At 36.3% G+C, this 25473-nt stretch overlaps 1 protein-coding gene across 2 annotated transcripts; it reads left to right on the top strand.

Moving 5' to 3' along the window:
* The first annotated feature begins 1369 nt into the window (after positions 1-1369).
* nap1l4a (nucleosome assembly protein 1-like 4a) lies at positions 1370-10256 on the top strand. Of its 2 annotated transcripts, XM_030136581.1 has the most exons (15): positions 1370-1453; positions 2368-2405; positions 2652-2724; positions 3314-3458; positions 3953-4039; positions 4217-4351; positions 4453-4524; positions 4618-4757; positions 4979-5124; positions 6946-6965; positions 7066-7185; positions 7327-7362; positions 7472-7528; positions 8093-8128; positions 8549-10256. In XM_030136581.1, exons 2-14 carry the CDS (start codon positions 2390-2392, stop codon positions 8096-8098), a joined length of 1053 nt encoding a protein of 350 aa, XP_029992441.1. In that variant the 5' UTR covers positions 1370-1453; positions 2368-2389; the 3' UTR covers positions 8099-8128; positions 8549-10256. The 2 variants fall into 2 exon arrangements, with proteins under 2 accessions (XP_029992441.1, XP_029992439.1); XM_030136579.1 differs by lacking the exon at positions 8093-8128.
* The last annotated feature ends 15217 nt before the right edge of the window (positions 10257-25473 follow it).

Raw genomic sequence — 25473 nt, 5'->3', positions numbered from 1 at the left:
AATAAAATTTACTTACTTACTTACTTACTTACTTACGTGACAGGTTAATAACATTTGACAGATGTAATTCCCTACTCTGACTGCCTTTATTTGTCTCTACTATGTTCTATTGAATGAAAAAAAATAAATAAATAAAAAATACTGTTCTTAGACAAACCAAATGTTAACTCTGTGTTTATTTTTATAAGGTGCCATTGTCAGACATGTTTTAGCTGGACATTTGGGACATTTTGACTCATAATGACTCATAGTGTAACCAGTAAGCCACAGAGCAGTTTCTCTTTTTTTCCATTCATGCTTTTCTTGTTTTATTTGCAGAAGTACATTAGGACACTCCTAAATCATCCAGTCATTATCCAACTGACATTATGGCTGTGTTTATTAAAATAATTAATTGGAAATTTTACTCAGTTTGTGAGTACATATTGTAACTTACCTTGTGATTTGAAAAAAATGATGATGGTAACTTTAATCCCTTATCCATAGTGTGTTTTCACTATTGCTACTGAGTGAAATCTTGACGGTGTTCTGTTTATTTAGCTTGCTAATGGTAAAGTGGTTTTGGCTCCTACTTTAATTCTGCATATTGCAAAATACTGTTAAATTTAACACAGTGAATTCCCTCAAACCTGCAGGCAATTTACTCTTTCCAAATCACCTGAAAACAATGGAAAGCAATATATTGTGTCTGTGTAAATCTTAAATGGTGTAAACTCAACATAACTTCTTGATGTGTGCAGGAGCAAATCACAGTGCCATTGGGTTGTGTGTGTGGACATTCATCTAAGTTGAACCTTTAGATCACCACACGAACACTTATTTCATCAAGAGAATATAAACTGTTGGATATTGTGTAAACTGTGATGTAAATAAATAGACATTAAACAAATGTGTTTTGTCATTGTGTGGAAGTGTGATTGGTAATATTCTGCCTTACACATTCTGATAACACAAGGCAATTTTAATGGACATCAGAGAATGCTTTGATCAGAAAAACTTCAGCAACCACAAAAAACATGAATATGTAAAAAGCTTCAGCTGTAGAAACAACAGACACAGAAAATGGGACAGTTCTCCAGCAACAGCCCATGACAAAGTACAGGTAAAGAAAATTAAGTTTACTTGGAGTAAATACATTACATACAGCTGAGAGACAGCTCAGATTTTTGTCATGTTTTATCATACACCGTAAGGTAATTTACTTGTAATTTACACCAAGGCTTGGAAATATATTTGTTTTGTGATGAATGTGAGTAGAAAAATGAGTGTTTCTCTGCATTAACACTGAGGAAAACCTGTTGAAACGCACCACTTGAACGCAGCACCATGCCCTCGCTCTCCTGCCAACCAATGAGAATCACAGATGCTAGAGCGTGTGTGTGCTGCTCGCGCGTGAGGGTTGGAGCGAAAACGCGTGAGCGAGGCGACCAGCTAGAATTCCACTCAGTTAGAGGTAAGATCGATTAAATAGCATGTACGCCTAAACCTTTCATTAACGCTAACACTTGCCATTGTTTTAAACAATTAGGCGCTAATGTCATAATGTAGTAGGGTGATGTGACAGGCTGGTGGTAAAGTGTCTGCAAGTGATTTATTCTGACGCTTTTATTAACCCGCGAGCTAGCGGTAGCTAACAGTTAGCTCATATTAGCTTGGCAATGCGTCTAGCATCAGGCTAGCGTGTGTTCGTTGAACATACGAGGTTATCTACTCAGTCAAAGGGCATCCTATTTGTGACCTCAGCTACTTTATAATGCAGTTCATCATAAAAGACCTGTTTGCGTTGGCCAGAAACGGGTTAATCTTCGCACTTGCTGAGCTAACCTAAAGCATTGTTCATAGCACGTTGGCTCGTAGTGTGTCGCTAGTTAGCTACCCCGGTTAGCTGCTGCCATTTCTTGGTACCGCCCAAAATATGTTATTATGTGCATTTGCTTGTCGCTAAGACGACCTTATCGTGGGAGTTAAGGGGATGTCGTTTAATAGATGGTTCACTATGACTGTCAGAGGCACTAAAAGACGTATTACATGTTTCTAACAGAAACATGCTAACTTGGGTTGTCATATCCTTACCCGGCTGCCATTAACATGTCAATGCGTCATCGGCCTGCGCTTGCTCAACACCAGTGTTGCTATTGAAGTTAGCTCAGCTGGTCTGCCCGTCATCCCAGCTGACGACAAGCCCTACTTTGTACCCCATCCCATGAAATTATCGCATGTACTTCAAACTCTGATCAAATGTAGTTGTGATCAGTTGGTGAAATGCAATGAACATCAACAATTTAGTCATCTACATGCTGCTATTTGGCTTAGTGAATATAATTCAGGATGAGTTTATGGTTAATGTAAATTATCTCTTTCTGACAGAGGAAGGTGCTGCCACTTTGTAATGGACGCCAATAAAGGTGAGTAGATGTAAACAAAGTAAATAATGCATAAAAACTATGACCTCATCAATTCCCGCAGATTGATACTAATCCTGCTACAGTCCAAACATAAGCAGTAGCATAAGATCACTATGAAAGTTAGAGCTGAATATTTTTCTTAAATTGTTTGAGCTGAACTTAGAACTTCGCTATTAACCTATAGTAATAATAATATGTGGGATGACCCTTTGAAACCTGTATTAATGCTTCTATTTTGTTGGGCAGGTAAAGGGGATCAAGGGATGCAAAATCCCAGTGGGCAGATGGACAGACCTGTCAGCTTCCACTTCTTGGAAAGGTAAGTGCAGGAGATTTGCAGAGTGTTTGTCATGTGAAGTAGAAGGCAGTGATTATATGGATTCACAAAAGTGTCAACATACAAGTGTTGAACAATTGTAAAATAGCATACAATATGTGCAAGTTAAATCTTTCATAATGGCCTTCTTCCACTTTTGATTCCACACAGTAGTATAGCAGCATGACTCAAGGTAGCCTGTTATCATGTTAGTTGGCTACAAAAGATTATGTCAATACAACCAATAAGACTAGGTTGAAATCATGCCAGACCATGCAAACTTATTACATAGATGTTCAGTGCTTACACAACTTTCCTTTTTTTTAAAGAACAAAAACTTTCCAAACACAACAGTAAAAATGTATTCTTTGTGACTTGTGTAATTGTTGTAAAACTCAAATGCCTCATAAAATCTGTTAGGTACATTTCAGTTATTTAAAACCATCATTAGTTTCTTTGAATCTTTTAAGCACTATTATGAGGTGAAAAATCTTTCTATTAACTGTGCAGTGTCACTTTCTGATTATTAATTCAAGTTCACGCAATTATTATTATTATTATTATTATTATATTTTTTTTTTTTGTCTTTTAGCATGCTTCCCAAAGCAGTGAAGAGGCGAGTGCACGCCTTGAAAAGGCTGCAGGTGCAGTGTGCCAACATAGAGGCCAAATTTTATGAGGAGGTTCATGACCTTGAGAGGAAATATTCTGCCCTCTATCAGCCACTGTTTGATAAGGTATGATAAATAAATCTATTCATAACATAACTTTTTTACTTCATTTTACTTATCTGTGACATCAGATAGATTTATTTTGTTAGCTTTGTGTTAGTAAAAACAAAACAAAACTGTTACACTGGCTTTGGTTTACCACAATCAAACATTCAGTGGAATTGTTCCCTGCACTACTGGGTGACCTTATGCCTCTGATCTGACTCAAGATCAGTGAGAATCCATCCTTGGTGCTAAATTAAATACTGCCAGAACGAGTAGTCAACTGTTCTTTTGTCAGTCAAGGCTATTTCCAGAGTGAGTGACAAGAACTCAGCCATTCTTAGTCACACTGAAGACTGACAGCTGTAATCCTGCAGCACCTGTTTGGGACTAAGTCATGGTTTAGATTTCACTGTGCTGGTTGAAAAGACATGCTTACTTAAAAGGCAGATCGCTCTCTGATATCTCTCAATAAACATCCAAATGGGTTAATTTGTCTTAATTTCTATGAATCACAGAGACGAGACATTGTCACAGGAACAGTAGAACCCACAGATGAGGAGTGTGAGTGGCATAGTGACAGAGAAGAAGAGGAGGAGCTAGCTGTAAGTACATTGTTCATCTTGGTCTTGATGTTTTGTATCTCCAAACAAGTCTTGCTCTGGTGTTATGGTTAACATCATTTCCTGGGTGCAGATTTTTATTGAAATGAAATGCTCGAGTCTGTTGTATAGGTTGAGTTATGGGTGAATTTTAATGACTTCTATGCCAACCACCTGCAGGAAGAAGTTAAGGAAAAAGCTGCTATTGAGGATGCAAAGAAGGAAGAAGCCACACCAGAAGAAGACCCAAAAGGCATCCCTGAGTTCTGGCTCACCATATTTAAAAGTGTGGACATGCTCAGTGACATGCTTCAGGTACAATTCAGCAGTTCTTGTTTCATATGGGACTGTAGAAATTGTACATATATCTGAAAATGTTGGGTGTTTGTCTGACCTAATTGTTTATCACCCACCAGGAGCATGATGAGCCCATCCTAAAGCATCTTAAAGATATTCAAGTCAAGTTTTCTGAGCCAGGACAGCCGATGGTCAGTTCCTCCATAGTGTGAAAATTATTGCAGACTGTTTGAATTGTCCAAAGAGGTTGACTGAAATAATCTCTCTTTGTCTAAATCTTTCAGAGTTTTACATTAGAGTTCCACTTTGAGCCCAATGGTTACTTCAACAATGCTGTCCTCACTAAAGTCTACAAGATGAAGTCAGAGCCTGATGCCTCAGATCCTTTCTCATTTGAGGGTCCAGAGATCATTGACTGTGAAGGGTGAGAGCACAGAGCAGAAACATACCTGTTAAACACTTTAACAGTTAAATGCTTAGTTGAAGGAACGGAAATGGAAACTGTGTGGTTTTTGTCTACTCCTTCTGTATTATACTCTATTTACTGCAATCCCACATATGATCCTCCTCTCACTTCCAACTTTTACCATTTTTGTGCCCTCGCTTTCTTCCACCTCTCACTTTCTATACACCTCCTCTTTCTAGCTGTCAGATAGATTGGCACAAGGGGAAGGACGTGACAGTGAAAACTATAAAGAAGAAGCAGAAGCATAAAGGCCGTGGCACGGTCCGCACTGTTACCAAACAGGTTCCCAACGACTCTTTCTTCAACTTCTTTAACCCTGTCAAAGGTGAGGCAACGAACACACTTCACTTTCGTCACTGTCAGTATTCTTCTTGTGTACATCAGCATTTAGTAGAGATGTTGATGTAACTGCTCATGTATGTGTAACCTTCAGAACAACCCCAATCTGTTTTTAATATAATTTTGAAAATTGTCCACTTTCATTAAATTGAAAGCTGTGTTTACTATTTTCTGTGCATATACATTAAACACAAGCTCTGTAAGGAAACCTCTAATTGCTCTTGATTCAAGGATTGATAAGGAGAGCCACACCATGATCCAAAGTGCTCACTGGCAGGCATTAAAGTAACTTGTACAGACATGTTGTGAGTTTATTGCAGTTCATGTAATTAAGCTGAATTCAACAGCAGGTGGCACCAAAACCTTTAGCCTGAGACTCAGATGCTTAGTGTGCGTAGGTGGAACAGTTAGTTTGTCAGCCACTGAATGTGGACTTTGTACACAAAGCATTGAAACTTTTTCACCAACTCAGGTTTACTATTCTTAGCTTTAACACATTTCTGAATGTTAGTCCTACTAAAACAATTTTACATCTCAGTAGCGAAAGTCAGCATTAAGACCAACTGAGTAAGACATCAAACCCATAGCCATGTGCTTTCTTTAACATATGGCTTCAGATTAACTTTACTGAAATTATAAAATCATCAAGTGATTTTTGTTTCTTTTAGTATAGGAAATAAAACAGTGAAAAAAATAGTACAAGATGATGAGTAAGTCAAGGTGTCAGTTAGGGATGTTACTCTGTGACTCTATCGTTTTTCCAGTATAGCCACCATTCTTATGAAACATGCCTGGACATATTCTGACTGAGAAGTTGACCTGATCGCTTATTGGCTGATGTTTGCCTTTGTGGTTCACTGTCCTCTGTATTTGAATGGTGGATATAAATAGTTCTCTGTAAAGTGTGCGCAGGTGTGTGGGCCTGAGGGTTGGCCGTCTAATACTGATTATGTATCACACTGATCATGTGAAGTATGCATGTGATTTAACTGTAGTTTATTGATGTGGGACTGAGGTTGTGTGTTTTACTGCAGATGCTTTATTTCAGTGTACTAGAGGCAGAATTAGTCTGGTGAAAATTGATTCAGTCCACAAAAAGACAGTACAATGTGGATGTCACCGCAACATTTCTTTGTGATGATTTAGTCAATTTTGTTTATTTTTCCGATAGGAAAAAAGAAAAAGATTCTCTTTTCTCTTTCATTTTTTTACCATGACAACGTTAACACAACCCTTCCTATTTACCCACGTCTTCCATTAGAGGAAGGGCGTTTTCTGTTTCCAGTTTTATCTGTTTTAACGAGGCACAAGAGTAAGAATAACAAATGTCTCTATCCACAAAACACTTTCTATTCACTGCTACATATACATATGCATTTGAAAATGTCTATGCATAAATCACAGAGATACCATAAATGTAAAATGATTTACTTTGTCAACATGACCACTGGTTTTCTGGTGTTGAAGCTTAAATCTCATGATACAGTGATATTGGAGGAAGAGCTTAAAGTGGTGATGTCACCTTTAGTCAGTTTTAATGTCAGGGTGGTGGAGGCTGACAGCTGTTTGCCAAAGGTCTGTCACTTCCTATGGATGATATGACATCATGTTTAATAAGCATAGTTGTTGCCTTAAATGGGCTTTCACTGATCTGTATGAATGTGACTTATTGGAAGCTAAACAAAATCAAAAAACATTCACTTATGACTTAACTGGTTAAATGAGTGAATAAGCCCCTAAAGTCATTGTGATGCATTAATTTGAGGTACTTTTTGCTGAAATTATCTGTATTTGTCTTTTCTTTCAGCTTCACCAGATGGAGAGATGGTGAGTAGATTTCCTTCACAATATGACCGTCTTATTTATTGTCTCCTTTAACAGTATTGTGGTCGTGTTGTAACTGTTGCTCCATGCTCTCGTCGTGTAGGATGAGGACTCTGAGTTCACCCTAGCCACAGACTTTGAGATCGGTCATTTCTTCCGCGAGAGAATAGTTCCAAGAGCAGTTCTGTACTTCACCGGAGAGGCTCTGGAAGATGACGAGAGCGTGAGTGTTTTTTCCCCCCAAACATACACAAGCCACAAAATTAAATGTCAGCTGACTAAATCATCTTCTGGCTCTGTTGAAGCGTATGGTTGTGCCACATGTGGGTGTGTAATTTTATCACTTTTGATGTTTCCAATGCAGTTTGAAGAGGAGGAGCTGGAAGAGGGAGACGAAGAGGTTAGTAATGCCACTTTGTCTCTGGGTCTGCACCTGCACCACCACATGTCACTGCTGAAACATTAAAAAGATACCAGTCCTGTCAACAAAGACTGTTTTTGTCTCTCAGGAGCAAGACGAGGAGGGCGATGAGGACGAGGATGACGACGGAGACTTTGATCCCAAGGTGTGTGTCCTATCTTTCTCTTGTATTTAACTATGTTGCCATTTTTAGGATGACTTCACCTGAGTGTGATCTAGTTAAACTTGCAGTATTAATAGTCTGAGTAACACTAAGACCGTGACAATGAGAACACATGCGGAATCTCCCTCACACTTTCACACAAGGTCTTTAGTTGTGTCTCAAATACCCACCTCAGCAGACAGAAGTATTTGCTTTTTCTGCACTTACTCTTCAACTGTTGGCTAATAAATATTATGTAATGGAGCCATTTAGTGGAGGTGACTACACTCCATTATGTCTGATAGTGAGTAATGTGTCCTGTTGCGAATCCGTTGGGAGCGACCAACAATGCTGCCTTGTCTGAGAATGAGTTGTGTTCAGTAGCGTGTTGTGCTTAGTTTTCCTCTCGTGGTACCTGCCGTGAGCTTATGTATTACTTTTTTTTTTTTCTTCTAGAATAGCGCTCATTTATGAGTTTCACACTCTGCTCACTGTCATTTTTCAATGTGACAATTAAACTGTGCATATTGTTGTCTCTCCCTCTCCCTGGATTCCCTCCCATTACAGGCATAATCAAATCATTCTCACTCCATGCATTTCTAGGTAAGGGAGAAATAAGGATGGCGTCCCGCATACATTACACACACCGTCTCATCCATTGGCTTAGGTTTTTGACTCTGGCTGGCTCTCTTTCTCTATATCCTTGATTCTCCTTCTAGTCATTGATGTTTAGCATTTTCAACTCACATCTTGGGTAGATACGAGATACATTTCCCTCTCTGCGACTGCTCTTTCCATCTTTGTTTTTCCTCGTCCCATCCCAGGTTTCTAACATCATTCCCTTCTGTTGTACCAAACCAGGTGTAAAAAAAATAAAAAAAAACCAACTTGCTTCCACTCTGTCTCTTGCCTGCTTCTTTCTTGTTAGTTTGGGCTAGCTTCCTGTTAGCGCCCGGTGGCTTTACTCCTGTTCTGCGTTCCACTGTTTTCTAATCTGGTTTCTTTCCGTCTCGTTCCCCACAGAAAGAACAACCCCAGCCTGCCGAATGCAAACAGCAGTAACCATGGTGATGATCAGGGGACATGGAGACCTGCTGTCCATCAAATCAATTCTTAGCCACTCAGCAAGTCCTCCTACTCTTGCAGGCTCTGCCCTTTTATGAACTCTCATCTGAACGCAATAGAACGCAAACAACTGCGTTTTTACAATGTGCATGACTTATTTTTCTTTTGTCTTGCGCCCATTTCACCCCTTTAATTTGGCTTCATTCGAACATAAAGCGGAAGTGACTTGACTCTAATGTAATAACATGGCATCGCATAGGAACAGTCTTCCTCTTTGGGAAGGTGGAGTAGGGAACTACTGCCAAGAACCTCAGAGCAAGCGCCATCTTATGGAAAAAGATAGGAAAGGAATGGATCCCAACTTTAGTTTTCATGAAAATAAATCAGTTACTCAGGGTTTTTTAATGCCAACAAAATAAGTGTTAGTTTACCAGGATACTGCTGAACAAGTTAAACTTAATCATTCACTGGGGTTGCTGAAGTTATTATTTTTTTCTTTTTGCTTTTGGTGTTTTTTAAGAGACATACATTTACTTTTTTAAATGTTCATTTTCATGTCATTGGACTATTTATTCTGGTGTCATGCAGCTGTATGAAGTGGTGCATCTTGGGAAGCTGCAGTTTTAGGCTCATTCTCATCAGCTCAAATCATTTGGGCTTAGCAGGTCAACAAAACGTGAATACTGCCAAGTCGTGTTTTTTATTATCAAAACACATTTGAGATATTATATGATTGCGTTGTGCATTAATACTGCTCATTTCTGCCCAGGTGTATTGGGCGTAAGCATTTAAACTGAGCACTTGACTGGACACATGTAACACAGATTTCATGACAGGCATGTACAGAGGGACATAATGTGATTGCACCTCAAACTTGTCATATTACTCTACCCTGTTTGCCCCTAATATATGCTATTTCAACATGTTTTAACAAAGATATCAAAAACTCTCCTCTTTGTTAGTCACATGTAGTTCATACGGTGAATATTTCCCTTAAAGATGATAGATTTAAGCAGACATCGTGGCCGTCCCTTAACCTTTTGTAGTTGTTTATAAGAGATGACATCTTGGTATTTATCTGGTTCATAACAGTATTATTGAGACTCAGCGGTGGTTACCGGGGGTTACAGGAAGTTTGGATCAGTTGATCATATGGAAGATTTAAGTCTTTGTCACTAACTCTGATGCCAAGAAGCCAAAATAATTGAAGAAACAAACGTCCTCTGTTAATAAATTGTTTGCCAATTCATTAACACAATGTAATGTATTTCAACATTTAAAGTTGTTTATGAATATCTAAGTATTTCTGTTATTGTCTAATGATTCCGTGGAATGTCTGTGGAAAACAAATGGAAGAGGTTGCCAATGTGTTTTTTACTGCACTTGGATTTTGGTTGGACACATTTGCCTGGTGACTGGTCATCTAAAGCAGTGACCGATGTAATGCCCACCCTTTTCTCTCTTTTTAAAAAGAACGATTGTAGATCTTGTTGGACAGATCTCTCAGAGCCACGGTTGACATTGTCAAATCTACCACATTGGACCGTGTGCTAGCAATGGCCTTAACTGGTTCTTATTCACAATTTGTTACTTGCGCAATATTTCTTTTCAATTTGTACAGAGTTAGGTAAGATATTCTATTAAAGTTGTGCAACATGGAAATGTTTCTTTGCATGTTTTTTTCCCCCCTCCTTTTGGTGTGGTTTGTCACCTTTTACCGCATTTCACAAAGAGATGCATGTACATGAAGCCTTCTCACAGACATAGCTGTCGATTACATTTGAGTCACTAATACTTGCATTTAGATGTTTTTATGTCACTATTAAAAGACACACTTCTGGTTGTACACAGGTGACACCTAAGAAACAGCTTTTCTGTTGTGACTTTTAGACGTGTACATAACTGAAGGGGTTTGTCACTTGGCCCGCATTCATAAACTTATTCAGAAAGAAATTTTTGATTCGTAGAAGGATCCATCTTATGATGCCATAAATTGATCTCCTCCAACTATCTAAACCTCCAGATGCTGAAGTTACCCCCATTTACCATCATCTTGCACTAAAAACATTTCCTATAAATCACATCAAAGCTCTTTTGCAATTGTATCCACTTATCATTCATGTATATAATACTTAAATAGTGCTTTTAATATGCATCTAGTGCCATATAAAGACCTTTGACCAGAACTCATTTGAATATCATGGTGGAAAATACAGCAAAATCATTAGTTTTGACTTAAAATCTATAAGAACATTCTTTTACACCTTATAGATTCTATCACTTGAAATATGTTAAACACTATTTATACATCAAATATATCAAGCTTTAGAACCTATGAAGAGGGCAAGATGTTCAATTTGAAGGCAAAATAAGAAAGTTTCAATGATTCAAAGGGTCCAGAGGGGTGGAGACTCAGCTTGTGACTGAAGGGTTGTCAGTTTGATTCCATCGACTGGCAGAAAAAGTTGTTGGCTGATGTGCCCTGGAGCAAGGCACTTAACCCCCCATTTGCTCCCAGGGAGCCTGCTATGGCATACCCGGTGCTCCTAGTTTGTGGTGTGTTCCTACACATTCTAGAGATGAGTTAAAAGCACAGGCTGAATTTCAGTGTGTGGTAAAAATTATACTATATACTGACAATAAAGGATCTTAATTTAATTATATCAGCTAAAATTGACTTACGGGGTCAAATGAGTGGCCATTTTTGTCAAAAAAAAAGTTGTAAGATGCATAGAACTGTGTTGAAATAATGCTAACACATTTGTGCACAGACTACTGATATTATTTGACAGTGGAAGCTATATTTTCAGAAATATTGGATTTTGAATAACACGTGTATGTGAAAACTTTTGCTGGTGGACGGACGTGACATTACCCATGATGCTCTGGTCAGTACCAGTACTTTATTAGTAAAAAACTTATATACTTACTATTGCTAATTGTCCTCTTATTCATAAATGTTAGTATTGTGGATCTAAAACAATAACAGCTGACACAAAAACACAAAATGTGGCAGTGGACGGATGTGACACGGTTGTTCTGGATCCCATCATACTGATGCTCGGCAGCCATGTCACCGTTTCCACAAATGATCCCTGTGCAAAAACTAGGATCAGAATTATTTATTCTATAGTTTATCATCATACTAAAGAGGAAATAACAATATAGAATTGTTATTTCTTTATAAAAATGCTTATTATTAGAAAACTGTTGATTTAAATAGTGACGTGTGACATTCTTAATGTATTTATTGGCGTAACATAAGCAGGATGGATCAGCACCATACTCCATATTGAACCTGTAAAAATAAAACATGTCATATGTAGGATAGAATCTTGTAAGAAAAACTGGGGAATCTAAAAGAATAGAATATTTGTTTTTCAGGTAAATTCAGTTAAAATATAACTTGGCCATTTGTGACATGAAAATATAGCATTAATTGTGATGAAATGTGACATTTTTGAGCTGAAAACATAGTTCATATGACCATCAACATGTTGAACAGAACTGAAATCCTGTACATTTGAATAACTTGCATTTACCAACACAAAGTTCCTTTGGGGATTCATTTATATTGATTTCTTACGCACAAAGACATAAGACCTCTAAGCAAATTCTAGCCGGTATGCAGGTAAATAAGCCCAGTTATTTCAGTTCACGTACTGACCTCATGACCTCTGAGTTTGACACCTGCTCCTCAGTTGGCCAAGTCGAGCTGTTAAGGCTGTTAAGGCCGTTAAGTCGACGCTGACTGGCTCACAGGTCAAGTGTTACTGTATTGTGTTGTGGGGAAACTTTCCCCCAGCTGAATACGCATGCCGCTGACAGAACAATGTGACGGAACAATGAGTAGCTGCACCGTCTGGCATTAAATGTAGGTATCTGATGACAGTTTGCCAGCAATTATGAAGAGCTTAGAGCAAAGTCAAAGAGGCGCTGATCCTTCTCTGCCTCTCCGACACCATGGGGACGGGTCTGTATCCAGGCTGGAGGAATGTGCTCTCAGTCTGCTCAGCATCAGCCAAGGCCTCCAGAATGCATGGAATTTGTCTTGCAGATAGTGAGCACACACTGACAGAACCTTGCAATGCATTGTGAGAGATAATGGCTAAGTGATCTGAAGTTTCAGGAGGAGGATGGCGACAGTATCTCCTAGCAACACAAGTTTTCTGCTAAGTGCTGAAAGACAGGTGCTTTCTTATCCTGTCACCTCATCCAGCAACACTGTGTGTGTGTTAATGCCTTTATCTTCATGGGAACAGAGGTGACAACACGGGACTGTGTGAGGAAACAGGAAAAGTCTGGATTGAATGCATTAAAACACTGCAAAAATCTAAATTTTACCAAGTGAATTTTTCTCATTTCTTGTCAAAATATCACTCTTAAAAAAATAAGACATAATCACCTAAAGCAGGGCTGTCAAACTCATTTTAGTTCAGGGGCCGCATCCTCCCAATGTGATCTGAAGTGGGCCGGACCAGTGAATGAATACCAGAAAAATATTTAACCCTTTCATGCATGAGTTATGAGAACCTTAGTCAATATTTTTTTCTTGAGTGATTTTATTCCTCTTTGAGCATCTGAAAAAAAAAAAACAATGCAATTGAGGTTTTTTTTAATAAACCTATTTTCCATGGACTTACAAAAATGTCCACTCAGATGGACATCATATGTTTAATTTTTGAAGCAAAGAAACGTATATTTAAAACCCATCATCAGAAAGTGATATACTGTGTGAAAACTGAAATAAAACTTTTTTTAATGCTGCTAATCTGATGTTTTCTTACATTTTAACATGCTCTAATACTAGTTATTACTCACTTCATGGAGCTAATATACAAAAAACCCCCAACTTTTTGTTTAAGAAAACTGTTAATTACAGTCTAATAACAATTAGTAATTGATTTACTCTCAAACATGTTACTGCAGATCAGGTTTATCAAGAACAGAAAACTTACAGTAATGGTATGAATTACAGTGTATGAGATGGTGCAGAAGTGTCCACTGTGTTGGCTGATATGGAACTAAAACAACAGAAGAAGAACTGTCCACTGGAGTGACCACTATGCATGAAAGGGTTAAATAATGCCAACTCCAAACTCTTCAATGTGTTTTATAGTAAAAAAAAAAAAGTAAAATTATTTTATGGAAACATTTACATCTATAAACTATCCTTTCAAAAATGTGAACAACATGAACAACCATGAAAAAACTGAAATTTATTAAGAAAAATAAGTGCAATTCTATCTATTTTCTGCCTCTGCTTATTATTTGCAAACGTCCGTTACAACTTACAGATCACAATGGATCTGCAAATACACAAAATATTTAGTAACAGGTAGAATATTTGTCAAATTGCACTTAGTTTTCTTACGACATTTCTAGTTTTTCATATTTTTCGGGAAAGGCTAGTTTGTAAATGTACACATTTTCATGTAATTTCACTTTTTTACACTAAAAAAGTGGAAACATTTGGAGTGGTCATTATTAATATGTTATTACCTCCGCCAAGGAGGTTATGTTTTTGCCAGGGTTTGTTTGTTTGTTTGTTTGTTTGTCTGTTTGTTTGTTTGTTTGTTTGTCTGTCCGTTAGTGTGCAACATAACTCAAAAAGTTCTGGACAGATTTGGATGAAATTTTCAGGGTTTGTTGGAAATGGGATAAGGAAGAAATGATTAAATTTTGGTGGTGATCAGGGGTGGGGGGGCCCACGGGGGGGGGGGGGGGGGCACTGATCAGCCTTGGCAGAGGTCTGCGCTCTCCGAGTGCTTCTATTTATGATAAAATTTTACTGATCTGACCCACTTCAGACTAAAGACATGACCCCTAAAGTCAAATGTCTGAGTGTTAATATCTTGAGTGTTACTTTTGTATTTCACACATTAATAATAATAATGGATTTGATTTATATAGCGCTTTTCTAGACACCCAAAGCACTTTATATTATTCATTCGCTCTCACATTCACACTCTGGTGGTGGTAAACTACATCTGTATCCACAGCTGCCCTGGGACAGGCTGACAGAAGCGTGGCTGCCAATTTGAGCCTACGGCCCCTCCAACCACCACCAAATATTCATATACCAGTGTGGGTGGCACTGGAGGCAGGGGGGGTGAAGTGTCTTGCCCAAGGACACAACGGACTGACAAGGACAGAGCGGGATTCGAACCGCCAACCCTTCGGTTATTGGATGACCTGCTCTACCACCTGAGCCACAGTCAACATTCATCCCATGGATGGACCCATAGGTGGGCCGGTTTTGGCCCCCGGGCCGTATGTTTGACACCTGCGATTTAAAGAGTAACTTTTCAGTGAGATATAAGAACTTACTTTTAGACAATAGGCCTTGAAAATCTTATTTCAAGAAATCTTACCAAGATAATCTTCACTTGTCCCACTGACAGATTTTTTTGCTTGACCGAAGCAAAAAAAAATCTTAAATTAAGCAAAAAAATCTGCCAATGGAACAAGTTAAAATTATCTTGATACGATTTCTTGAAATAAGATTTTCAAGATCTATTGTCTAAAATAAGTTCTTATATCTCACTGAAAAGTTGCTCTTTAGGTGATTATGTCTTATTATTAGTGTGATGAGATATTTTGACTAGAAATGAGAAAAATACACTCGGTAAGATTTGGATTTTTGCAGTGAACAGATTAAAAATAAAGGGTTTATACTAATCATAGGGTAACCGATGAAAAGGGATTTTAACGGAGAAGAAATGAGTAGGTAGCAGTGGGCCAGGTGTGTGTGGGCTGGAGAGTGTGTGTGTGCACCAGATGAAAATGTTGTGTCTATGAGTGTGTGTGTGTGTGTGTGAGGACCATTATTTATTTGCCCTGTGAAAAGGGAGGGGTAAAATCAAATATATGTTACAGTGTTATTGTGCTGTTAATGTCATGAGGTGGTTTTGAGAAAAGTGAAGAAGTCATAAAAAAGTCATAAAGAAAGAAAACACTTTAAACACTTTAAAAATCTAAATCTTACCGAGTGTATTTTTGTCATTTCTAGTGAAAATATCTCATCACACTTAAAATAAGACATAATCACCTAATGAGTAACTTTTCAGTAAGATATAAGAACCTATTTTTAGACAATAGATCCGGAAAATCTTATTTCAAGAAGTCTTCCCAAGATAATTTTCACTTGTTTCATTGGCAGATTTTTGGCTTAATTCTAGATTTTATTTTATTTTTGCTTAATCAAACAATTTTCAAGATCTGTTGTCTAAAAATAAGTTCTTCTATCTCACTGAAAAGTTACTCTTTAGGTGATTATGTCTTATTTTAAGTGTGATGAGATATTTTAATTAATATATTATATTTAATTAATTCAAGCAAAAAAACTCTGCCAATGGAACAAGTGAAAATTATCTTGGGAACATTTCTTGAAATAAGATTTTCAAGGCCTATTGTCTAAAAATAAGTTCTTTCTATCTCACTGAAAAGTTACTCTTTAGGTCACAGGTGTCAAATATACGGCCCGGGGGCCAAAACTGGCCCACCAAAGGGTCCAATCCGGCCCATGGGATGAATGTGTGAAATACAAAAGTAACACTCAAGATATTAACACTCAGACATTTGACTTTAGGGGTCATGTCTTTAGTCTGAAGTGGGTCAGATCAGTAAAATTTTATCATAATAACCTATTAATAATGACCACTCCAAATGTTTCCTCTTTTTTAGTGTAATAAAGTGAAATTACATGAAAATGTGTACATTTACAAACTAGCCTTTCACGAAAAATATGAAAAACTACAAATGTCATCAGAGAACTAAGTGCAATTTGACAAATATTCTGCCTGTTACTAAATGTTTTGTGCGATCTGTAAGTTGTAATGCATGTTTGTAAATAATAAGCAGAGGCAGAATACAGTTAAAATTTCGCTTATTTTTCTTAGTAAATTTCAGTTTTTTCATGGTTGTTCATGTTCACATTTTTGAAAGGATAGTTTATATATGCAAATGTTTCCATAATATCATTTTACTTTTTTCACTATAAAACACATTGAAGAGTTTGGAGTTGGCATTATTTAAATATTATTCATTTACTGGTCCGGCCCACTTCAGATCATATTGGGAGGATGTGGCCCCTGAACTAAAATGAGTTTGATAGCCCTGCTTTTGGTGATTATGTCTTTTTTTTTTTTTTTTTAAGAGTGATGAGATATTTGAACTAGAAATGAGAAAAATACAATTGGTAAGATTTAGATTTTTGCAGTGAACAAATTAAAAATAAAGAGTTTCTACTAATACTAGAGTAACAGATGAAAAGGGGTTTTGACGGAGTAGAAATGAGTAGGTAGCAGTGGCTGCTGATCCCTCCGACCCCAGACCCACATCTTCTCCTCAGTCTATCGCTGTAATTTGGGGGGATTTAGCTCCACAGAAATGGGAACAAGACTCTATTCATGTGGCTGCTGCTGTGTGGGGGTTTGAGGATTGCTTCACTGTAACAAGGAGTACGATTGTGTCTCAAGACTCATTTCGGAGCGTTCTGTAAAAGGAGCTGCACTGTGGAGACGACTGCCTCGGCTTTACACTGACAGGCTGTATGTTACTGTGTAGAGCTACAGTACACCAGCGTAGCATTACAGAGTACTTTACTGAATGGTACAGTATATTGTAGAAGTAGACAGACACCATAAATGAACCTGAATGAGACGAGAGGGGAAAAAAGGCTGTCACTATTATTGTATTTGGTGGGGTTTATTCTTATTTTTCCATTTTCTTTACCTTTCTTTCTTTTTTTCCCCTTAATCTTCTTTCTATACTATTATTTAAAACCCTTTACTGATTTCTCATTTTTGCATACTCACATTTTGACTCTTACTCATTAGACCAGAGGTGTCAAACTCATTTTCTTTCAGGGGCCACATTCAGCCCACTTTAATCTCAAGCGGGCCAAACCATTTAAAAAATAGCATAATAGTCCATAAATAATGACAACTCTAAGTTATTCTCTTTGTTTTAGTGCAAAAAAAAAAAAACGCATTAAATTAGGAAAATGTTTACATTTACAAACTATCCAAACAAAAAAGATGAGAATAACCAGCAAAAAAAAAAAAAACCTTGAAATTTTTAAAGAAAAATAAGTGCAGTTTTTTTAATATATATATCACTTTTACATGTGCATTACACACAATGTTACACAAACATTTGGTAACTGTTTTATTATTGTTGAAATTTGGAAGTTTGGAATTCGTATTTGTTCAGGTTATTTACATTTTTTTGTGAAATTATAGTTTGTTTTTGTGTAAATACAGGAAAATTACATGAAAATGTTTACATTCACAAAGATAAGGTGTAAGTATTTATAGCCTATTATGATACATTTGACTGATTTGTACGTGGAATCTGAACTAAAAGTTTTGTGAATATCTTAAGTGTGATTTTTGCATTTTATAAATTCATCCCATGGGCCGGATTAGACCCTTTGGCAGGCCGCATTTGGCCCCCAGGCCGCATGTTTGACACCCCTGCATTAGACTGTCAATTTTGTTTTCATTCCCTCTTCTGTCTCCACCTGAATATGCCCAATACGCACAAAATAATCAGAAATAATCATACACACACACACACACACACATGCATCTGTCCTTGTTTTGCTCAGTGTCTACTAACTATTCTATCCTGTCTGGTGTCTATGAACTTGTCTGCCTTGAAGTTTATGAATTAGTATGCCAGATGTTTTGTCTTGTATTTTTTGTTACCCCTGTCACAATGTTTGTCTAGCACTAAAAAAAAAAAATACTGGCCACTATAAGAACGAAATGAGTAGTGTAGCATCAAGCCATCCATCACACACTGTACATGCACCTCATCTACATCTGTTAATTGACTGTACATACTAGAGATACTTTTTTGAAATATATACATTTATGTGAAAACCTTGGTTACAGGCAAGCAATTTGTAACTTCAGAACAAAAAACACAAGGATCCCTAAAGTCACTGGACGATACAAAGGTTTGTAGAAAAGTCTGAGAGTCTGTCATTAGTGCTGTAATGGTCATGTGGGAGATGAATTCCATGTTTTATTTGAATGTACTAATGTACTCGCTATAATGGTTCTTCAGTCCCAACAACCAAAGACAAAACATAAACTGGGCTCCTTTCTGAAAAGGGTTTCACATCTTTTTCGATGAATTTTGTTGTTGTTGAATGTATATTGTTCTTTTTTTTTGTTGTTGTTGTTATGACATGGTGTTTGTGTTCCGTACCACGTATTTGGTGATGAGCAAAATAAAATAAAATGAAATTAATATTTATTTGTAAAGTTGTGGAAAAAAGTTTTTGGACACCCCATGCATTTGTTATTATATATATTGCATTAGGACTCACCCATTCTCCAAACCTACATGTTCCCTTCTGCGCTTGCTCTGTTCCGTCAAGGTCAGAACAGGAAGTTTCAGCAAAAATAATGAAACACATCCAAGACATGACATGTTGAAACTGTCAAACATTTAGTTCTGTTAACAATAAACAAAAAAATAAATAAATAAATAAAAAATTGCATTTGTTTGTGTCTGTCTGATGCAGCCAAATCTTTTGAAACACAAACAACTTTTTTTACTCAAATATCTGATGATGATATTTATACATGTGTAAAATTCTAAAGGTGTCCACCCCCCCCCCCCCCCACTGTTGTATACATTTTTTTTACATTTTTATATTATACATATTTTATATCTTATCTTATCTTATCTTATCTTATCTTATCTTATCTTATCTTATCTTATCTTATCTTATCTTATCTTATCTTATCTTATCTTATCTTATCTTATCTTATCTTATCTTGTCTTATCAATAAACGTGCTCACTTCTCTTTGTTGAAATAAGCCAGAGTGGAAAAAAAAGAGGAAATATGAAAATATAGTGCGTCTGTATTTTCTATTTTCTTCGACACCCACTTCACACACCTCCACAGTTCTTTGGTGGATGAACAGAGGAGTTTGAACATCCTAAAAAAAACAAGTATGGATAGATACTAAAAGGAGATGATGAGTGAGCTGTGCACATGTCTGAGGGAGGAGAAAAAGGGAAGTATTCAGACAGCAGGGGTTGTCCCTAAATGACACCGCCTGCCGTCGTCTCATCTCGGTCCAGCAGAAGTGTAAGGGTGCAGTCTTCTTCTACAACCCCCCCACCCCACCCCCCAGCTGCAGCTGCACCCACTCTTGGCCCTTAGGTGCATTTGGCTACATGTGTAAAGTGTGTGTGTGTGTGTGTGTGTGTGTGAACAACTATGCCTGTGTGGGTTCTTTTGTAACATCTCCTCCCGGTCGGAAGTGATGCGAGCCAGATAAAGTTCCAGAGAAAGAGGGAATAGAGCGGTGCTTTATTCTGCTGACGCCGTGTTGGATACAGAGTCTATTACCCCTTAGCTCTGATAATGCAAATGAAACGGTGACCTCAAGGACCTGTGGCCTCAGTGGATTCATCACCTCACAAAATATGTCCAACCATGATGATGTATGAAATAAATTAATTAATTAATAAGAATAACAGTAATATTTAATTTCTATTTTTTTTAATTTATAATTAAAATTCTGTATTTATACAGATATTTATATAAATACCACTTTTTAAATTTATATTTAAAATTTTCATGGTTTTTCCTGTCTGTCTTTTCTCTCTGCACTTGCTTGTTGTATGTTGCTGCTGTTAACTGTGAAATGTCCCCATGGTGGGATAAAGTCTTATCTTATCTTATCTTATCTTATCTTATCTTATCTTGTCTTGTCTTATCTTATCTTATCTTATCTTGTCTTGTCTTGTCTTGTCTTGTCTTGACTTACCCTTTGGAGGACAGAAAATCTCCACGCCCCCCTCAAACCCAACAATACTGTAGTAGCAAGGTTATTATCGTTAATGAAAACTAACGAAATGACGAAAACTAGAATTGTAAAAACATTTTTGTTAATGGAAATAAATAAAAACTATAATTAAAAGAAAAAAATGATAACTAACTGAAACTGTATTGCATGCTTATAAAACTAACTAAAGCGTATAAAAATTATGGATAAAATTCCCTTTGTTTTCGTCTTTGTCAATTTTGGATTGATGTGAAATCAATTTATTTTGCTCTAGGAATTTTAGCTGCAGGCACCATACGGAACTTCACGGTCCGTCACTTGAGTTCACTTGTGGTTTCCAGTCGTCTTCTGGTCCCCACTCTACCTGGAAACATGGAGACTAAAGTTGGGAGAAAGCAACAGAGTCCTGTCTGGGATTTATTTGAATACAACGGAGAAGAAAATAAAAAATATGAAAAAACTAAAACTAAACTAAAACAAAGCAGTTGGAAAACAACGAAAACTAATAAAAACTAGCAAACCTGCTCTAAAAACTAATTAAAACTAACTGAATTTTGAGAAAAAAAGTCAAAACTAAATAAAACTAAACTATAATGAAAAATCCAAAACTATGATAACCTTGTGTAGTAGTGGTGCGATTATAACTTGTATTGAAAGAAACATCAATATTGTAACAATACTTTTTCCTTGAATAATCTATTGTACAAATTAAAAATAACTCAGATTTTTGCTTGAACAATGCAAATAAACTCAACCAGACTTCTCCCTGAGACAATATTTTTCCAAATAAAAATAGGAAATGCACAATTACAACTATGACACTAAAGTTACTTTTTTTACAACAACAAACAAATCTTAGTAACAAAGATGAACATTTGGTCAATATCAGTGGCTGCAATGAGCCGTTTTACTTTACACATCTCAGAACATTAAAGTGCAAACTGTACAAACCACAAAAACAAAAACATTGCACAGTTTTCTTTTCCAGTCCAATCCTTGTCCATTCTCCAAACCTAAACTCTTTGTCTAGTCTAGTGACAGATCACCATGGCAGTAGATGTGTTTGTTGTACATCTCTAAAATGAATCCAGGGTGCTCCAACGCTAAAACATGAGTTCCACCTGCCACATGTTCTAACCTGAAGAAAAACTAAAACACCCGCAGTTTGAGAAACATTAACTTAACTTAACTTAACTTAACTTAACTTAACTTAACTTAACTTAACTTAACTTAACTTAACTTAACCCTCTGGTATCTGGGTGTGTCTTTTAGGCACAGTTTGCACTTTGTGTTAAAAAACTTCATATTATTTTTCACAGTTTAAATAAGGTTAGAATTCAAAAGTTGTTCATTTTTGCATGATCTTTAAAATTCTGGCCACCAACTAAAATTTGCACATTGTAAACAAAAGAAAATTACAAGACCAACATCTGTCTCCCGAGTGTGCCTAAAACGCACTATTTCTTCCATTTGATATGTATGATTAGGGCTGACCTTGATTTACAAAAATAAAATCAAATTAGAGCAGAAAAATTAATCAATGCATAATATTTAATAGTTTTATTTATAGGTGTGCATTTTTGGCACACTTGGTGACAGATGCTAGAATTTTTGATCATTTGACCTAGTGCAAAAAATAATAATGCAAATTAACCAATGTTGGAGTTAATCATTGACATATGCCAGGCTGAAAAAATCAAATAATATGTGATCCACTTTTTATGTAGTATATTGAAAAAAAATATTGTTTTGTGTTTTTTGCGTCCAAAAGAATGGTTTGTTTACAATACAAACACAGCATTTAAAGGGTTAAAAAATGTGACAATTATTGAGTAGTTGGTATTTTAATTTACGGCTCAAGTTGATGAAATAGGAAAAAGTGTAAAAGAGTTAAAAACAAACTATGAAATTTTTTTTTACATTATTCCACAAGTGTGCCAAAAAGGCACACCTGGTGCTTAGTAAGGGCCTTTCTGGACAGGATACCAGAGGGTTAACTTAATTTAATTTAGCTTAACTTAACTTAACTTAACTTAACTTAACTGCACAGCTCCACTGATACCTGCAGAAAGGAAACATCTACGGCAGACAGAAGACACAAGTTAAAGATGGGTTTGATGGAAACTTATAAAAAACAGTTCTTTTTATTGATTTATTAGGAAAAAATACAGAGTTAGAGGGTCTAATCTGGTTTTGTTTAGCAACCTCAGAAGTATTTCCTTCCATCAAACTATTTTCCATAGGACCAAAATAATACCCAAATGTGAGAACAAAACTGTAAACGTATAAAGGTCAGTAAATAAATACCCAAGAGCTAAAGTTCTGCTGTGACTCTAAGCTCTCCTGACAACATCTCCCATACATCAAACATACGTGCCACTTACCACAAAACTTCAGCAGAACTGTGCACAGGAACCAGAACAAACAAGACTGTGACTAACTCTGCACCGTGACTTTATGACAAGCTAAATAAACCCTTTCCATTTCCACCCAGTTCTGTTCTGATTGACTTTTGCCTGTGGGCATCAAGGGTTTTGACAGCTGTTGGCTGAAAAAACAGCTGCCGCATTCATTTTCCTCGCTCACTTATTCTTACTCATAGGGTGCTTGTCAATTCCTGTACTTGTGGACATTTTACCTGAGTGGCACGTCTCTGTGTGAGCTGTGGAAGGAAACCCACAGTGGCGGTATGATGAGAGGCCGTAAACTTAACACGGACAAGCCAAAGCGTGGCTGACCGCTGAGTCACAGGTTTAAGAAAAGGATATTTGAAGGAACAATAGGCGCTTAAGTCTTAGCAGGAGCATTGAATTCACACAATCTGCAGGTACACTTTGTTCTTAAATGTTTATCTTTGTGAGTTTGAGTTATAATCTACAGTAAATATAATTACTAGCTCAACTACTTTATCACCTTAGACTTTTTGAATCGGTATGTGTGGGAAAAAAACACCTCACCCATTCAGAGTCACTGTCTAGTTTTATGAATGGATCAGTGAATGAACAGTGAACTAGGTGTGGCGTGTAACCTGAAACACACCTTGACTTCCGAGTTGACATAGAGTCAGTCCTGAACTTCATGAGCAGGCGTTAACCCAGAGGTGTCAAACTCATTTTAGTTCAGGGGCCATATTCAGCTAAATTTGATCTGCAGTGGGCCGGACCAGAAAAATAATAACATAATAACCTATAAATAATGACAACTCCAAATTTTTGTCTGTGTTTTAGTGCAAACCCCCCCCCCCCCATTAAATTATGAAAATACTTACTTTTATAAACTATCCAAAAAAAAAACAACCAAAAAACCCCTGAGATTTAAATTAAAAAATGTAAGATAATTTTGTGCATTTTTAACAATATTATTCCTCAACTTATCATTTCTACATGTGCATTATGGATCAGATCTACAAAGACACAAAACATTTAGTAACAGGCAGAAAAACTGCTTAATTTTCTTTAGACATTTCAGGTTGTTCATATTTGTTCAGGTTATTCACATTTTATTGTTACAGGATAGTTTGTAAATGTAAATATTTTCATAATTTAATGTTATTTTTTGCTCTAAAACAAAGAAAAAAAAATTAAGTTGTTAATACTAGATTTTTTTTTTGGCTTGATTCAAGATTTTTTTTACTTAATTCAAGATTTTTTTTTAACTTAATTGAAGATTTTTTTTTTTTTTTGGCATAGTTCAAGATTTTATTTTATTTTTTTTACTTAATTGAAGATTTTTTTTTTATTAATTCAAGATTTTTTGCTAAATTTGAGGGTTTTTTGGCTTAATTGAAGATTTTTTTTACTTAATTGAATTTTTTTTTTGCTTAATTCAAGATTTTTTGCTAAATTTGAGACTTTTTGAGGCTTAATTGAATATTTTTTTACTTAATTGAAGATTTTTTTTTTTGCTTAATTGAAGATTTTTTTCACTTAATTGAAGATTTTTTTTTGCTTCATTGAAGATTTTTTTTTTTTTACTTAATTGAAGATTTTTTTGGGTTAATTCAAGATTCATTGAAGATTTTTTTTACTTAATTGAAGATTTTTTTTTTTTGGGCTTAATTCAAGATTTTTCCCTTAATTCAAGCTATATTTTTTTTTTTTTTGCTTCATTCAATTCAAGACTGTGGAATTTTTGCACTTGGCAAAAACATCCCAGGGGCCAAACTGGACCCTTTGGCCGCATGTTTGACACCCCTGCATTAACCCTTTAACCCACAGGTGTCAAACATGCGGTTTGGGGACCAAATCCAGCCCACCAAAGGGTCCAATCCGGCCCTTGGGATGAATTTGTGAAATGCAAAAATTACACTGAAGATATGAACAATCCTTACAGTTCAGGTTCCACATTCAGACCAAATCAACCTCCAGTGGGCAGGATTCAGTCAAATGCTATCATAATAACATATAAATAATGACAACATCAATTTTTTCTCTTTGTAAATGTAAATATTTTCATGTATTTACACTAAAACAAAATTTATTTCGCAAAAAATGTGAATAACCTGAACAAATATGAACAACCTGAAATGTCTTAAGAGAAGTAAGTACAATTTTAACAATATTCTGCCTGTTACTAAATGTTTTGTGTATTTGTAGATCCACTGTGATCTGGAAGTTATAATGTACGTGTGTAAATGATAAACTGAGGCAGAATATTGTTAAAATTACACTGATTTTTTCAGTTTGTTCATGTTATTCACATCTTTTGAAAAGATAGTTTGTAGATATAAACCTTTTCATAATTTAAATTAACTTTTTTTTTTGCTCTAAAACAGAGAGAAAAGTTTGGAGTTGACATTATTTATATATTATTATGCTATTATTTTACTGATTCGGCCCACTTCAGATCAAATTCAGCTGAATGTGGCCCTTGAACTAAAATGAGTTTGACACCCCTGCTTTAACCCTGTGTGTGCTTGTGTTCCTTTTCTTCAGTGGTTTTGTTTTACTGTGTGTTTTAGGCTCAAAACAGGGTAGAATAATAGAAAAAGACAAGGAGAGGAATTGAAGTTTGACAGGTTTTTACTAACTAAGGCACACAGAATGTACATCAATAAGAGATTTAGG

This window comes from Sphaeramia orbicularis, chromosome 6, assembly GCF_902148855.1.
Source record: "Sphaeramia orbicularis chromosome 6, fSphaOr1.1, whole genome shotgun sequence".
In the NCBI taxonomy this organism is placed as follows: domain Eukaryota; kingdom Metazoa; phylum Chordata; class Actinopteri; order Kurtiformes; family Apogonidae; genus Sphaeramia; species Sphaeramia orbicularis.
This window is presented reverse-complemented; position numbering and strand designations above follow the sequence as displayed.

What these genes read in the sequence shown, in the direction of transcription:
- nap1l4a (XM_030136579.1), top strand. An exon ending in GAGATCATTGACTGTGAAGG is followed by an intron (nt 4,758 to 4,978) that starts GTGAGAGCACAG and finishes TCCTCTTTCTAG; the next exon opens with CTGTCAGATAGATTGGCACA. An exon ending in CTCTGGAAGATGACGAGAGC is followed by an intron (nt 7,186 to 7,326) that starts GTGAGTGTTTTT and finishes TTTCCAATGCAG; the next exon opens with TTTGAAGAGGAGGAGCTGGA.